Below are 14,719 nucleotides of genomic sequence, written 5' to 3' on the forward strand. Positions count from 1 at the left end.
GGTTCACAGAATCTCGTGGGCAGAAGAAGGTTGTCTTTGCAAGAAAGAAACCCAGAGCCACAGGTCAGATTCAGGATGAACGAGCAAGGAAAGGTTCAGGAAGACCAGTCAGAGGCGTTTGTGGCAGTGGGAGCACCGGCCGTGCTTCAGCCAAGGCTCCTAGAAGACAGTGGGTCAAGAGAACCAGTATTCCAGCTGTTGATACGTCTCCAGAAAATATCTTGCTGAGTATGGAGAGTGTTTGTTCTCAGGGAGTTCTAGGATCCGGCAGTTCGTGTCTCAAGTGGGAGCCGGTAGGGACCGAGGACGAGTCAAGGGCAGTTTCAGCCGTGACTGATGTGTTGAAGCTTCGGGGAGCTTCAACGGGCCTTTCAGTTGACTGATGAGAAGGCCGCTGTAGCAGGAGAGAGTTGAAAAAGATTACTAGACATACAAGTGTTCTAAGTGGATGACAGTTGAAATTCTTCAAGCCTCCAAGTGGGAGATTGTTGGGCTTTGTGGAGGCTTGTGAGCCGGCCCGACCCATTACTGAAACCCTAGGTTAACCATTTGGTTTTCCTATAAATATGATCCTTGTATTTGTAATTCTGTAGAAGCACAAGTGAAATAAAAATCCTCCTGTTACAGTCGTGGAGTAGGGAAACCGAACCACGTTAAATTCTTGTGTGTCCCGTTTGTGTTCCGTTTCTCTTTTCTCTAGATTATTTGTGTGTGTTGTGTGTTTAATTCCCAACAGTCGGCACTAGGTTCCATACCTTTTACCGTCTTGTATTCAAGAATCCCTTTGAGTAGAGCAAGCTGGTCATCATCGCTCCAAAGACTCCGGGAAGTAGCAGCAGACTTTTTCTCCTCTTCTTCTGCAACTTTGGGCATTTTCCTACCTTTCTCTTTCTGTGCCTCTTGCGGTCTCTCTGTTGCTGATTTCGATAGGGCAGCAGCTTTAGCAGCAACATTCGGCTTACGAGGAGGAGGAGTTGATTTTTTTTATCCTAATTTTGGTTTCCTTCCTCCCTTTCTAGGTCTTTTGCGGCCTTAAGTTGATTTTAATGGGGCAACAACTTTTGTTGAACCACTCAGCTTGACGATTAAGTCTGATGCAGAAGGGGAAGACAGGGAATAACCTTATTCAGATCCTAACTCATTTTCGCTCCTGAACTCAAAAGATGATTGAGATTTTTGTAAGGTTTAAACTGATCTTTATATAATCGATCCCTTTTTAATTTGAAATTTATATCAAATTCCTTATCACTTTCATCACAAATCCCATTCCATATGTGAGTAGTTGTATTGGTGTTATTCATAAATTTCACTTGGAATACATGTCTAAATGGGGAAAGTGATTATCCAATCGTAGAAGGGCGCGGCAATCGATTAAGACATTGGCTTTTTGTATAAATTGAGAAAAACCCTACACAAAGCTTTCATCTTTTTGTCTCTGCTTCAACACTCACCCAGACACACAGTTGACGGCCGAATAGCTCTCTCTTCTTGCTTTCACAAACAATGGCCCCCAAAACCAAATCCCGCTTAGTAGACCAGCCTCCTTCTGCATCATCCTCTGAAGTACAAGAATTGGTGGAGGAATCCCAGGAAGAAGAAGAAGAACAACAATCGAGGGAGGAAGAAGGAGAAGAAGAATCAGGGGAAGAAACTGAAGAAGATGAAGAACCCAAGACATCTCATCCCGTTGTAAAGAGACCCATTTCTCAAAAACTAGTTCAGACACCACAGAAGCCCCAATTTTCTTCTGGAAGCGAAAATGGGTCAGGATCCGATTCGGAAGCGGAATCGGGTAGTTCTCTGCCTTCACCTTCTGCATCGGCTTTCACCGTTAAGCCGAATGTTGCTGCTAAAGCTGCTGCCTCATCGAAAGCAACACCAAAGAGACCACAAGAGGCGCAGAAAGAGAAAGGGAGGAAGAAGCCAAAGGTTGCAGAAGAAGAGGAGAAAAAGTCTGCTGCTACTCCCCGGAGTCTTTGGAGCGATGATGACCAGCTTGCTCTACTCAAAGGTATTCTTGAATACAAGACGGTAAAAGGTATGGAACCTAGTGCCGACATGTCTGCTTTCCATGAATTCATCAGGGGAAAGTTGCAGGCTGAAGTTTCCAAGAGTCAAATTAGTGACAAGGTAAGGAGGCTAAGGAAGAAATTTTTGACTAATGTGAAAGATGGTGAAGAACCAGTTTTCACGAAGAGTCAGGATTTTCTGGTTTTTGAGCACTCGAAGAGAATTTGGGGCGCTCCAGGAGCTATTAATGGAGGGGTTAAGGATAATGTTAACAATAGCTCAAATGGCAAAGCTAAAAAGAGTGTTGAGGTTAGAAAGATTTCTGAGCCTAAGAGAAGTGCTAAAGTTAGCAAACCAAAGGATGATGAGAAACAGAAGGAAGAAGAGAAACAGATTGCCGTAAAAGAGGTGGTTAAGGAGGATATAGTTAAGGGTGATCAACTGGATTTCCAGTCCAAGTATCCACGTTTGGCTGCATCACTTGAAGCTATGTCTGGCTTGTCTAAAATGTATCCTAATGGAACAAGTTTGTTGAAGGAGAAGATGAGTTTGATTGCTACCGACAAGGCTAAAGTGTTGGAGGAGAAGTGGAAGATTCTGGAGGATGATGAAGCTGACTTGATGGTGAAGCGCCTCGATTTCATTGCGGAGCATTACAGATTGGTGGTTGATGCAATGAGAGGTAACTAGATGCTGATGGATCCTGTTCTATTCAATGCTACAAGTTCTGATACCGTCTCTCTGGAGTTTTAGATATTGTTTCTCTAGACAATTTGATGAACTTGTGTTTAGCCCGTGAAGTAGAATTAGTTTTTCAGGTTGTTTCATACATTTACTTGCTTATTTAGTTTTACTAGTGAACTGGTGTTTATGATATCCGCTGTGTTGCTTCTTATATATGTTGGTGTGGTATGGAGTGATTGGCTCTATTGTGGAGTTGCAATGAAATGCCTACACATTCCTATCATATAATGTATGATGGAAGCAAGCTTAGGGACAGCTGAAGTGGAATGTCTGGTTCATCTTTTGTAATATGTCATTTCCTATTCCAGATGGAAATATATTTAAATGCGATCTTTCTCAGTTTTTGCAGCTTGTGTTGATTCACTTTGTTCTCAAGTTGTTGTAGCTTGTGTTGTCCTTGGCCTACTTGTTATCTCCTTGCAATGTTGATTCACTTTGTTCTCAATGGTTGTTCATGTAATTGATTCGAGTGGGGGATAGTTACGTTTTCCTCTAGATTTTTCCTTTGGTATAGAGCGCAATGTTGTTTCCTGACTAGACAGTTGTTCAATCCTTGAGGTTTCTAGTCTAGTTATATATCTTAAAGAACTTAAATTATGATAGAGAAATTCCTTACTGGCGCTGCTTATTAGGTGTTTCCTTTAACTGCTGATTCTCTATTCTTTCCTAGTGAAGATATTCTGCAGCGCATGAATGCACACACAGATACACCTTGTATATGTGTGTGCGTGTATACACACTTGGATTTATCATCATTCAATCAACTATATGTCAATCCTACGAGTCTATGACAATTGAGGTCAGTTATATGAATTCTCAATATCCGTTTGTTTTGTTCAGGTCCATTGCCATCCCTATACTGAATAATTAGGTCTTAAAGGACAAATTAAGATAGTTCTAAATCTCCCACTCATCTCTTTATGGTATCTTCTTACTAGTCATCACTCATACAGATCTTTTGGTTCCATTTTGTTCTGTTTTTAACCAAGTCTACATTGATTTCAATAGACTTTAGGGCTTGAAAAAAAATTTCTCCATGCGATTCAATTCACCTCTTAAAAATCTTAATTATTATGTCGTCAAACCTATAAACCAGTGCATTTTGAAGGTCTTAACACTGGAGGAAGCCATCTAACTTTATCTTCTATATGTACTACCTGCACTCTGTTAGCCCTCCTAATTCAGTTGTATATTGCTCTCTCTTCTCATACCTTTCGAGGTAGACTCAGAATAGATATCTAAATTGTTCCGTTATGCACCATATTATGGAACAATTTTAGCTCTGAAAAATGTTTCCTGGATACATATTTCCCAATTGCTTGCAGTTGCGGAACATCAATTGTGCTGGTTGATGTTGTCGCTCTTTTTTCATATATGCAGAGTATAATCCTGTATGTTCTTTACAAGTCTAGGGTGTGATTCGTATGGCGGAAAATGTTTTTCAATTTTTCACTCGTAAAATTAGCTGAGGAAAAGGATTATTCTAATCGAACTAGGGAATCAAGTTCCATATGTGTCATTTCATTCGTTCTCATATGATATTTTTTTGTTTATTTATCGAACACTAGAAAATGCATTTCTTCCCACACCCCAAGTATGCTATCGTGCTTTTGGAGCAGTTGTTCGATTCTTTGCAAATGATCAATCTGTTGCAGGGCAAATGAATATATTTTCTGTTGATAGAATCAAGTGTGATCTTAGAATTAAGTTACATATCTTGTAATTAGTTGCGATTATCAATAATATTGTCTACAACACAATCATAGTACCAAAACATCTTCATTACATTACAGCCCCAATAAACAAAAAAATAAATAATTTGGATTATAGGGCAAGTAGCATTGAGGCAGTAGAATAATAGGCAACAGCAAAGATGGCATGGATGAAACACAAAATTCCACCAATTGAGAAAAAATGGTGATGTGAAAACCCACAAGAAGCTCTTGATTTGTTGTTTGCCATTGTCCCTATAACCAGTAGTCCCATTCCTATTGCCATTATGATCCTGTAGGAAGAAAAAAATAACCACAAATTAAACCCAACAAGAAATTCTTCAAAATATATGATCTTCTTATTTGTTTTTATCGATTTTTAATGAGTTAGCTTTTTTGATTAAATAGTTACGGTTCATTTCTTTAAACATGTAAGAGTCAAAACACATATTATATCTTTGGTTTATTTCATGTTGGGCCTAAATATTACGTTGTTTATGTTTCAGATGTCCAACCTTGAATACATGCATGATGTTTGATCATGTCTAGTCGAAGAAATGAGTCATTGAATGTTTTTTTTATATGTAATCTCGAATAATATTCTTTCACCTTGTGAAAAATTAGATCTAAGGTCTCAAACATTTCATAGTAAGAAAAACCAAAGTAAATAACAAAAAAAAAACTCTCCGTTTCAAAAAGAATTATCTCCTCTTTTTTTTTGTAAAAGAATGATCCCTTGGTAATACTTTTGTTTTAACTTTCCACGTGACATACTTTGATAAACGAATGAGTTGAAGAGGTACCATGTAAAAACAAGACAAGCCATTGATAGTTTTCTACTTGGGGATGCTTGCTTAATGTCATCAGTAGCACAAACACTGCAGCCACCAAGAAGATTGGCAAGAACATGAGCAATTGAAAGAAGACATGCTGCAGCCACACCTAGTACAAATGCATCATGGCTTGGCTCTTTACATTCGAATAACCACAATCGAAGATGTTTTTCCTGTTCCAAAATCCCCAAAACACAAAACAAAAAATCAATAACAATTTTTCTACATTCTTAGATATTTTTATTTGTTATAGCTAGTGATAATTTTTAGAAGTTACTAGTACCACTTTTTATGAATGATTTACCTATACATACTTTTTAGGTGATCTATATTGTTAGGAAGGGAATGGAAAATGTTCTTTTCTTATATCGATTTGGACAAACCTCCCTCATGAGATAGCTTTTGAGATTGAGTTAGACTCAGATATCATATCTTTACATGCTATCAAAATCAGACACATCCCAATTTGTTATTTGACCGATGTTGGACGCCATTATATATAAGTGTTCACGCTACAGTTGAGGTCAGTGGCGGAGCCACATGTAATGAAGGGGTGTCGACCGACATCCCTTCGTCGCAAAATTACATTGTGTAGCTAGAATAAAAATATTTTTTATGTATATATATTACATATTGACACTCCTTGGCTTCTACACGGTTTTATTTCTTTAGATTTTGACACCCCTTAGACAAAATTCTAGCTCCGCCACTGGCTGAGGTCTGGGCATGCGGGGGAGTGTTAAGAAGTATCATATCAATAGAGGCATGAGAAATTGGTCTCTTTATATGGACTTGGACAAACCTCTCCTCATGGGCGAGCTTTTGGGATTTGATTTAGACTCTGGCGTCATATCTTTACTATATTGGTTAATAGGAGTTAAACTTAGTCAAATATTATTAAAGACAAATTTCTCTCTACAGACACTACTAAAAAAAGACCAAAAAGAGACCTAAAAATGGAGACCTCAAAAATAGGTCAATAATAAGAGACCTCATGAGGTCGCTATTTAAATTAATATCTTTTAATTTTTTTTTTAATGTTGGAGAGACCTCGTGAGGTCAATTTAATGAATAATTTTTTTTTTACCAAACTTATTTAAAAATTTTAAATTTTTAATCTAATTCTCATAAAATTGGAGACCTCATGAGGTCTCTTTTTTTTTAACTATTCAATTAAATTAAATTATTATTTTTAATTTAACAAGTATAGACCTCATGAGGTCTATACTTGTTAAATTAAAAATAATAATTTAATTTAATTGAATATTTAAAAACTTAGAGACCTCATGAGGTCTCTTAGACAAAATCAAAAACCTAGCTAAAATTAAAATAACTCTTTTTTCCCTCTCTTAATTTTTTTACACGACGCGCCTCTCGCTCTAATTAACACAAGCAATCAATGATCAGTGTGTGACTTTACTGTGTGATGCAAATTAATATTTCTTGTGACATATTTATTTAATGAAAGAAAAAAGTAACACTTTTTTTACTCTATAAGAAGCCCCAATTATCCAAGAAATCTCGTCGCGCCTCTCTCTCTTTCTCATCTCGTCTCGCCTCTCTCTCTTTCTCACCTCGTCGCGCCTCTCTCTCTTTCTCACCTCGTCGCGGCGCGCCTCTCTCTTCGTCGATCGTCGCCTCTCTCCGTTCGTCGACCGCCTCTCTCCGTTCGTCGACCGCCTCTCTGCCGCCTCTCTCTTTCTCTCTCTAAGAAGCAGCTCGTCATTAAGCTCAATAAAGGTATTTTCACTAATTCCACTCATTTTTTGTGTTACTGTTTTTGTTTCTTTTTTTTTTGTTTTTCCTCTTGTACATTTGGGGTTTTTTGGAAATGATTTGAATTTGCATGACCTAGATTGAAGCTTTAATTTTGTAATTTGGGTTTTGGAGAGTAGTTTGGAGGTTTATATTTGAATTAATGAGTGCTGAATTGGGGACCCCTCGCTGGAATAAAGAATTTGAGCTGTTCTGGGGTGTGTGGTTTGTCGTCATTTTAAATGTAGCATTTTGGGAGTGAGGCATTTGACCTGAAATTAATGGATAATAGGGTTCTGATTCTGACTGGTTAGGGTGGGGTGGAATTTGTGGGTTAGAAGTGGAAAATTGATCGAATATCATAGACAAGAAAGGGAAAAAAGTATTTCCACCTGAGGGTTATAATTATTTGTTTATGGGGCCATAAGTTATGTGAGATTACTTGAATATTGGGAGATCGAATTCAATGCTTAAAGGGGGCTCTTATAAGCAATGAGAGAAAAGAGGATTACGAGCAACTATTGTTTATTACATTTTATATGTCTCTCTCTCACTGACCTATGTCGCAGCAAAACTGTTATTAAATTAAATACTTCCAAAGAATAACAAAACATGAATCAACTTCAAATTAAATCCATTTGTGTCCAAGTTTTGGTATAGTTTGCCACAAAATGCAAATATCTTCGCATAGTACAACTACTTATGGTTTCACGTGAATTAGGACTTTTTATTTGTATTACAATGTATATTAATTTGAGATTGTTATAAAATCTCGTAAGTTTCAAATTCTAAATCCATATTATATTTGTTTAAGCATAAGTACCAACACTAGTTGATCCTATTGATGACAAAATTGATTTTCTTTGAAAATTAATTTGTGTCCATCTAGTGTTGACACTTAGCTTTAAATTTTAGAAATAATTATTTGTTAAGCATAAGTACCAACACTAGTTGATCCTATTGATGACAAAATTGATTTTCTTTTGAAAATCAATTTGTGTCCATCTAGTGTTGACACTTAGCTTTAAATTTTAGATATAATTATTTGTTAAGCTTAAGAACCAACACTAGTTGATCCTATTGATGACAAAATTGATTTTCTTTTGAAAATCAATTTGTGTCCATCTAGTGTTGACATTTAGCTTTAAATTTTAGATATAATTATTTCTTAAGCATAAGTACCAACACTAGTTGATCCTATTGATGACAAAATTGATTTTCTTTTGAAAATCAATTTGTGTCCATCTAGTGTTGACACTTAGCTTTAAATTTTAGATATAATTATTTGTTAAGCATAAGTACCAAAGCTAGCTCAATTCAACTCTTCAAAAATAATAATATTTGTGTATATATACACATCTCGGTATTCGATACTTACAGCGATGTCTCATCTATTTTAAATTCAACATGTTAATCCTATTAAAGAGTTCGGTACTCACATTAAGCCCCAACTATTTTGGATTCGAACACATTAGGCTTACTAAAGAGAGAAGTGCGCCATAGGAGGAATCTTTCGATTCCAAGATTTGAATCACGATGAAATAATGAAAAGATGATATATTCATCACATCACAAATATTTTTAAAATAAGCATTTACGTGTTCGAATACTTTAAGAAAACAAGGAATAGAAATAAATTTTTTAATTTTTTTTAAGTAAATAACACAAATCCGAAATTGACAATAAACTTCATTTTAAAAGATACTACTATTTAATTATTTTTTCTTCTTCTCAGTTTCATAAAAATTATTAATAGAACACTTGTATGATCATGATGCTAAAGAAATTAAAGTAAAGGATCGAAAGGAAGAATAAATGTAAGATCTACAAGAATATTTATATAGTTTGCACAAGCTAGCATCAGTGTTCCTTGAGGTAGAAGCAAGAATTATAATCTTTACATACAACAACTAAAAAGTTAGTTTTCTCACAAGACTAGACTCTGAAAAGGCTGCAACATTTATTTAGATATTAACACTTTCTGATGTGGTTATGTTTCATATTTTTCGTTGGTATATATGCTTAGGGCGGAAGGGGAGAGTTCTAGTTATCGGTTCGGATAAATTTAATAATTTTTGTTTAGATATTATATGTCTTAAAAAAAATCTATTAAAAATTGTAAATATTTAATTGCGAACTCAGTAATTATGACGATAAGGTGTTAACAAATAACATTAACTTTGGAGACCAAATCAATGAAGACACAGGAAAGGTGTGGACGGAGGTCACATATTAGGATGAAAGGTTAGCAGGTAGTGAAGTGTTGTCTTGTTGTTCGAAGGTTTAGGCCTCGTTTGAGTATGCTTAGTACTAGTCTATTCATCTAGTTCTTGCTTTATATATATTACATGTGTTGTTTATTGAACTCTGAAGGGTAGCTCAACTGGTAAAGGCCTGAGGACAGAGTCCTTCAGTTCGAGCCCCAGTAGAGCCACTGGAGACATTACAAACTGGCCGCGTCTCCAGGGCCCCGTGTAACTAATTGTGATGCACCCGCCTTGAAACAGCGGGACTCGGTGGGTACAGCTAGTCGGATTCGCAAAGCGATACCCGAAAACTACGGCAAAAAAAAGTATTGTTTATTGTGTTTCAATGCATTCCTTATTACCTGTTATGATTGTTTTGCACTTGAACACGGACTAAATAAACAATCTCTCAACGATTCTATCTTCACAAGATAATATAAAATTTGCGTACAATTGACCCTCTTTATATTCAAGTCCATGGAATATGTTTGTTGTTTGAAGACCAAATTGGTTCAGATATCAAATTGGGCCTTTTAGTTTGTGTTTTATACACAGATTCTAAAAAGGAACATGAGGCATAGTCCATAGCACAAATATTCACAAATAACTTGTGGATCTCCCGAGCAATTTTTTTTGATATATTTTATTTCAAAATTGATCTAAATCAACTCTAAATTTGATATATTACGTCCTAAACAATTTTAAATTTAATTCAAATTTTTAAAATCAATAATCTCGCTTATATCTCTCCTTTCGTCATCAATCTCATCATAATCCAATCAATTTCCCTGTACCGCACAAGTTCTGCAAATGTTTATAAACTATTTACACAACTTTTTTTAAAAAAATGGCCAAAAGTTAAACACCGGGCCTTATGAAGGATATACTTGAGGGCCCGTTTGGATAACCAAACTGTGTTAAAACGGATCCAACAAATTCGGACCCTAAATTTTGGCCCGATAAATTTGTTCTTTCTCCTCTCGCGATTTTCTGTCTTCCATTGAAATCGAGCTCTGTAAGTTATTATTTTTATCTTCGAATCTATGTCGCTTACGATCCATAAACCCTAACACTTTTTGCTGCTATACATAGAAAACCCTCGTTTGTGCTTTTCATGCTCGTATGTTGATTAATGAAGTTGCTCTCTACTTTGTTTGTTCAATTTGTCTTGTGGCTTGAAATATCCAGATTTTCTGTTAGAGCTGTTTCATCAATCTGAATCAATGAGGTTAAAATAATGAAAGAGAAGCTTAACAATCTAATACTTGCTTATTGTCAATCTATACATACCATTTAACCCCAGGTATTAGCTCAATTGCCATGGTTTAAGGGACTTGTCTAGGTTACAAGTTTGAGTCCAGTGGAGAAGGGTAGAGGGGTAACCATATCTTATCGAGTTTTGGAGGCTGTGATCAGTCAGAGCCGTCTAGAAATAGCAGTTTGTTATGTTAAGGGTGTCCAAAATATGTTATTTAATCATTTTACTTGAATGTATGCTACTTTTTTCCGACGAAGGACACCCTTACTACTATGTGGCTACGCCACTGGCTGTGGTTGGCCCAAAGGGTTAGTTCTAGACGGATTTCTTGGTTATTGAAAAAAAGCTATACATATCACTTAGGAACATAGTTTCATTTCCACGAAACGAGTTTATTGCCATTATTCATGTGTTGGGAATATGTTCTGTAACTGCCTTAAGTTAGTTTTAAAACTATTTTGATTGTTCAGCCATCTTTGGTTGTGTTGTTGTATGAACGGATGATGTAATGTACTAGCGCTACAAGGCTTTCCGCAATTTGAAATCCGTAATCCTTTTGTTTTTTCATTCATAAACAGGGTCCCATAATGGGTGTGGAACCGCAAAAAGACCAACCGAAAGAGATGGACTGGAAAACTCTGGGTGGAACGGGGAGTAGTGAGGCTAATGTTGGACCAGCTGTGAAGAAACGGCTTCCAAAAAGGATTCGACAAGTTCCTGAGTATTATTTTCTTCCACGAAGATCCTTACCATACTCCATCGCCTTTTATGGGTCGTTTATTGCTGCAGGTGTTGGTGCAGGAATGCTACTCGAAGCATGGATCAACAAGAAGGTAAAAGGTAATCATATACTGCTTTGATTCAGATCAGATTTTATTGCGTATATGTATACTGTTTCCACTTTAACACTTTGAGCTTACATCAGTAGCATGTTTTATACATAGCATATAAAGCCTTTTCACGAGTCCATTTTGGGATCTCAAGAGACATGTATGGTGTTGTAATGTTTAGAAGTCTATCCCTATACGATAACGAAATACTAGAGGAAAATTCTCAATTCTTTCGATCTGGGTGTTAGATTGTCATAAGATTTTCTACTCTATTTTTTCTTCTTGTGCAATTGAGAGTGATTCATATTGATGTAATATACTCAGAAAGTCCCTTTGGGATGCGAAAGACAAAAGGATAATATTTACAGCATAGTCCTGATCTCGGAGAGTTCTTCAGGAACTGATCTCTTGCACAAATTACACTCCCTTTTATGCACCTATAATCCGTGATCTTACTTCAGAGAACGTTATACTAGCTGACGCGCTGACTTTAGAAGAGTATATATCGAGTAACAATGACACGAAAGAAGAGTAGTGTGTTGGTTCTTAGCTACTTGTTCTCTTGCTTCTTATGTTTCTGCCTCATCTATCATTCAATCCATTTTTTTCTGTAATCCATCTTGCTCGAACACTTTTCAAGAGATTGAATTGAACCCTTCACGCGTTTGGGAATTATTGTGGTTAGGCGTATATCCTCATTTGGAACTCGAAAGTCTAGGAAACCATATTGTAAAGCTTGCCCCAAAAGCCAAATCCACTTTAATGGTGTCTTAATGCCTAACCATCTGACAAGTGCTAGAGAAGACATTAAGACACTCAATTGAGTTCCGTCGACACTCAGAAACCTATTCAAACTCAGCAATCATTTGTCTTGTATTTTTCATTTACACTGATTTTCACTTGTTTGTTCTTTTAAATTACTTTGCTGTCTGATGGCAGAGGATGGAGGAGTCATTTGGGAGTTCGACAAGTGAACGATGTGTTCTTTTCATGTTTGGATTGCTACCGCTTTTGCCTCAAGGAGTTCACTGAAGATGAATAGCATAACCATTACTACATGATGATAAATGCTTCTTCAGCATCCAATTCAACTTGTAGGTTGTAATATTTCAGGTGCACAGTGCAGAACAGATGTGTTGAATTTGGCAAACAATACTAAAACATTAGGTCGTATTTTTACCTTAATAGCTTAACCTTTGAATAAATAGAGAGGTCAGGCAAGTGGCCTTCCTATGAATATACCCTGATACTGAATAGTTTCGGAAACAACATCTCTACCTCCACGAGCTAGGTGTAAGGTATTCGTACACTCTACTATTTCTGGACCCTGCATGTGGGACCAACGGGTATGTTGTTGAACACTGAATGAACAGGTATAGTAATATTGGATATGGAGCAATTGAACATTAATGTAACTACAGCCATTGAGGTTCTCAGGCCAATTTTGAGCTACCTACAATGATTGAAAGAAAAAAAGGCAGGAGGAAAATACTGACCAGATGGAATGGAAATGACGAAATTCATAAAACGCGAGTATATACATTTAAATTTAGAAATCGATTTTTGAGTTTTCGATAAACACATCGTTAAATCGAATTTAAAGATGATTCATATCACGTGCTTTACATGTAATGATTAGGAAAAAAGAGAAAAGACTAATACTACTTCATAGTTCAGTGCAGTTAACAATTTCTCAAATCTACAGAGTTTCTCTTTACTCCTATGGGCTAAACTTTCACTATTTTTTCAACCAAAAAAGGAAGAAAAAAAAAAGGAGTTCCCAAATTAACTATGAGCACCTGAGAATCGTCTTGTTCAAGAGAGCATGCCGGAAAGAAACAAAGATCGTCGGTAGAAAGCGTTTCTCTGAGCAATTGTCCTGTACTGAACCAGCTGTTCTACGGAGTAAACGCAGCAGCCTTTTGAGTAGAGATACGTCTGAGCAACAGGCGAGTTCAGTAAAACCTGTAAAAGCTGCTGCCTGTTCAGCCTCGCTAGTGTCCCAAAAACGCTAATTGCCTTCGCTTCATGATTTAATCCATAGCTTGTACTTTTTCCATTTCTATCCTGATCGGAAGAAGCACCTCCTTCTACCAGCGGAGGCATGCTTTGTAGGACGTTAATTTGCGCCTGTAGAAACTTCACGTATTTGTACGCCTCTTCTAGCATAGTTGACGTATCCATTTTCTTGTCCCATGGCAATAGCTTCTCTAAACATCTTATTTTCTCGCTTAGCTTCTGCCTTCGCAATCGAGTTGTAGATGAACTATACGGCTGCCTGTTTTTTAGGAGGTTACTCATTACTTCTGAAACAGGCCTCACCGGTTCGACGACTCGGTTTTCTGTTGTGACCAGTGATGAAGAGAAATCCAAATAGTTTGGCTGTTCCATGCAACGGAGATCTGGAAGACTGGGGTATCCAACACCGTTAGAGAAGTAGTTGAACGGCTCACACAACAAAACCTCATTGTTGTATGGATATAACTGGAGATTATCAGTTACTGGTTCTAGTTTCGGGTATTTCAACTTTTGATCAGCATCTGGATTGATCTCCGTCTTCTTATCAAGCCATGCAAAATCTCCAGTAGAGAACTCATGAAAAGTCCCCGAACTTTGCTGGATTTGAGAAGAAGCAGTAGTACCAGCGCAGAGCATATCATTGGTGAAAGAAGGGCGAAAATTAGATGAATTAGCTGAAAAAGGTTTCACTTCGCCATAGTAGCTGTGGTCGAGGTTCAAACTCAACAGAGACTGATAGCTCAATCCATTATACATGCCGTTGATGAAGGCTTCATCAGACTCCATAAGTGGCAACAATAACGCTTCTCCGGCATTAAACTCCGGTTGAACGAGAGGTAATTTTCTCTCCATAGCCCTCACACAAAACACGCAGAAAAATACAGGGGATATTCTATAGATGGTATCTGTGATTCCGGTAGTGTATAAGGGACACGTGGTGGGATATGACTAGAGGTATATAACCGACAATTAGCTGTGCGTACTGTTGATACTGTCTCTAAAATGTGTACTATGCCGTTTCATTCGAAATTCGTTTCTTTTTTTTTTTGGCGGGTACAGTTAAGCCCGTTGATTAGATTTTGATCCAACGGTGGAAATGTAGGTTCCTGCCCGTAACATGGAAAGCACCTCATCGGATACTAGCTCCTCTGGATAAGGACAAGAAAGATGTGAATTATTCATAAAAATGGAGGGTTTAAAAAGAAAATAAGAGTGAAACAGAAAGATGAAAAGGTAATAACTGAGAACACGTCACGGTAGAAAAGTACCTTGATTTGGCAGATACGGATAACGCTGTAAAACTTTGCCGTTA

The 14,719-nt window shown here is 37.0% G+C and overlaps 4 protein-coding genes and 1 pseudogene across 6 annotated transcripts; 2 read left to right on the forward strand and 3 right to left on the reverse strand.

Annotated features, from left to right (window-relative positions):
• Window positions 1–1,267, reverse strand: part of LOC107026097 — an 18,999-nt pseudogene extending 17,732 nt beyond the window's left edge.
• A 22-nt stretch (window positions 1,268–1,289) lies between these two features.
• Window positions 1,290–3,102, forward strand: LOC107026402 (STOREKEEPER protein). The gene has a single exon (XM_015227357.1). It carries the CDS (start codon window positions 1,504–1,506, stop codon window positions 2,698–2,700), a length of 1,197 nt encoding a protein of 398 aa, XP_015082843.1. The 5' UTR covers window positions 1,290–1,503; the 3' UTR covers window positions 2,701–3,102.
• A 1,297-nt stretch (window positions 3,103–4,399) lies between these two features.
• On the reverse strand, window positions 4,400–5,529 carry LOC107025250 (the record flags this gene model as incomplete). Its single annotated transcript, XM_027918749.1, has 2 exons — window positions 4,400–4,759; window positions 5,270–5,529. Coding segments are annotated over 2 exons (441 nt in total), but the record flags the coding sequence as incomplete, so codon positions are not given.
• A 1,320-nt stretch (window positions 5,530–6,849) lies between these two features.
• On the forward strand, window positions 6,850–12,787 carry LOC107024174. Of its 3 annotated transcripts, XM_027918207.1 has the most exons (4): window positions 6,850–7,039; window positions 9,428–9,626; window positions 11,137–11,391; window positions 12,328–12,787. In XM_027918207.1, the coding sequence occupies exons 3-4, from the start codon at window positions 11,146–11,148 to the stop codon at window positions 12,418–12,420; spliced, it is 339 nt and encodes a 112-aa protein (XP_027774008.1). In that variant the 5' UTR covers window positions 6,850–7,039; window positions 9,428–9,626; window positions 11,137–11,145; the 3' UTR covers window positions 12,421–12,787. The 3 variants fall into 3 exon arrangements, with proteins under 3 accessions (XP_027774008.1, XP_027774007.1, XP_027774009.1); XM_027918206.1 differs by lacking the exon at window positions 9,428–9,626 and having other exon boundaries at window positions 6,863–7,039; XM_027918208.1 differs by lacking the exons at window positions 6,850–7,039; window positions 9,428–9,626 and having other exon boundaries at window positions 11,135–11,398.
• A 187-nt stretch (window positions 12,788–12,974) lies between these two features.
• On the reverse strand, window positions 12,975–14,682 carry LOC107025803 (transcription factor bHLH117). The gene has a single exon (XM_027918205.1). It carries the CDS (start codon window positions 14,257–14,259, stop codon window positions 13,204–13,206), a length of 1,056 nt encoding a protein of 351 aa, XP_027774006.1. The 5' UTR covers window positions 14,260–14,682; the 3' UTR covers window positions 12,975–13,203.
• Window positions 14,683–14,719: the final 37 nt, after the last annotated feature.

This window comes from Solanum pennellii, chromosome 7 (assembly GCF_001406875.1).
Source record: "Solanum pennellii chromosome 7, SPENNV200".
Lineage (NCBI taxonomy): Eukaryota > Viridiplantae > Streptophyta > Magnoliopsida > Solanales > Solanaceae > Solanum > Solanum pennellii.

Excerpts from the sequence above, each read along its gene's own strand:
- LOC107025803 (XM_027918205.1), bottom strand. The coding sequence starts at position 14,259 with ATGGAGAGAAAATTACCTCTCGTTCAACCGGAGTTTAATGCCGGAGAA.
- LOC107026402 (XM_015227357.1), top strand. The coding sequence starts at position 1,504 with ATGGCCCCCAAAACCAAATCCCGCTTAGTAGACCAGCCTCCTTCTGCA.
- LOC107024174 (XM_027918207.1), top strand. The coding sequence starts at position 11,146 with ATGGGTGTGGAACCGCAAAAAGACCAACCGAAAGAGATGGACTGGAAA. Across the intron at positions 11,392-12,327 it reads AAGCATGGATCAACAAGAAG|AGGATGGAGGAGTCATTTGG; the intron begins GTAAAAGGTAAT and ends GTCTGATGGCAG.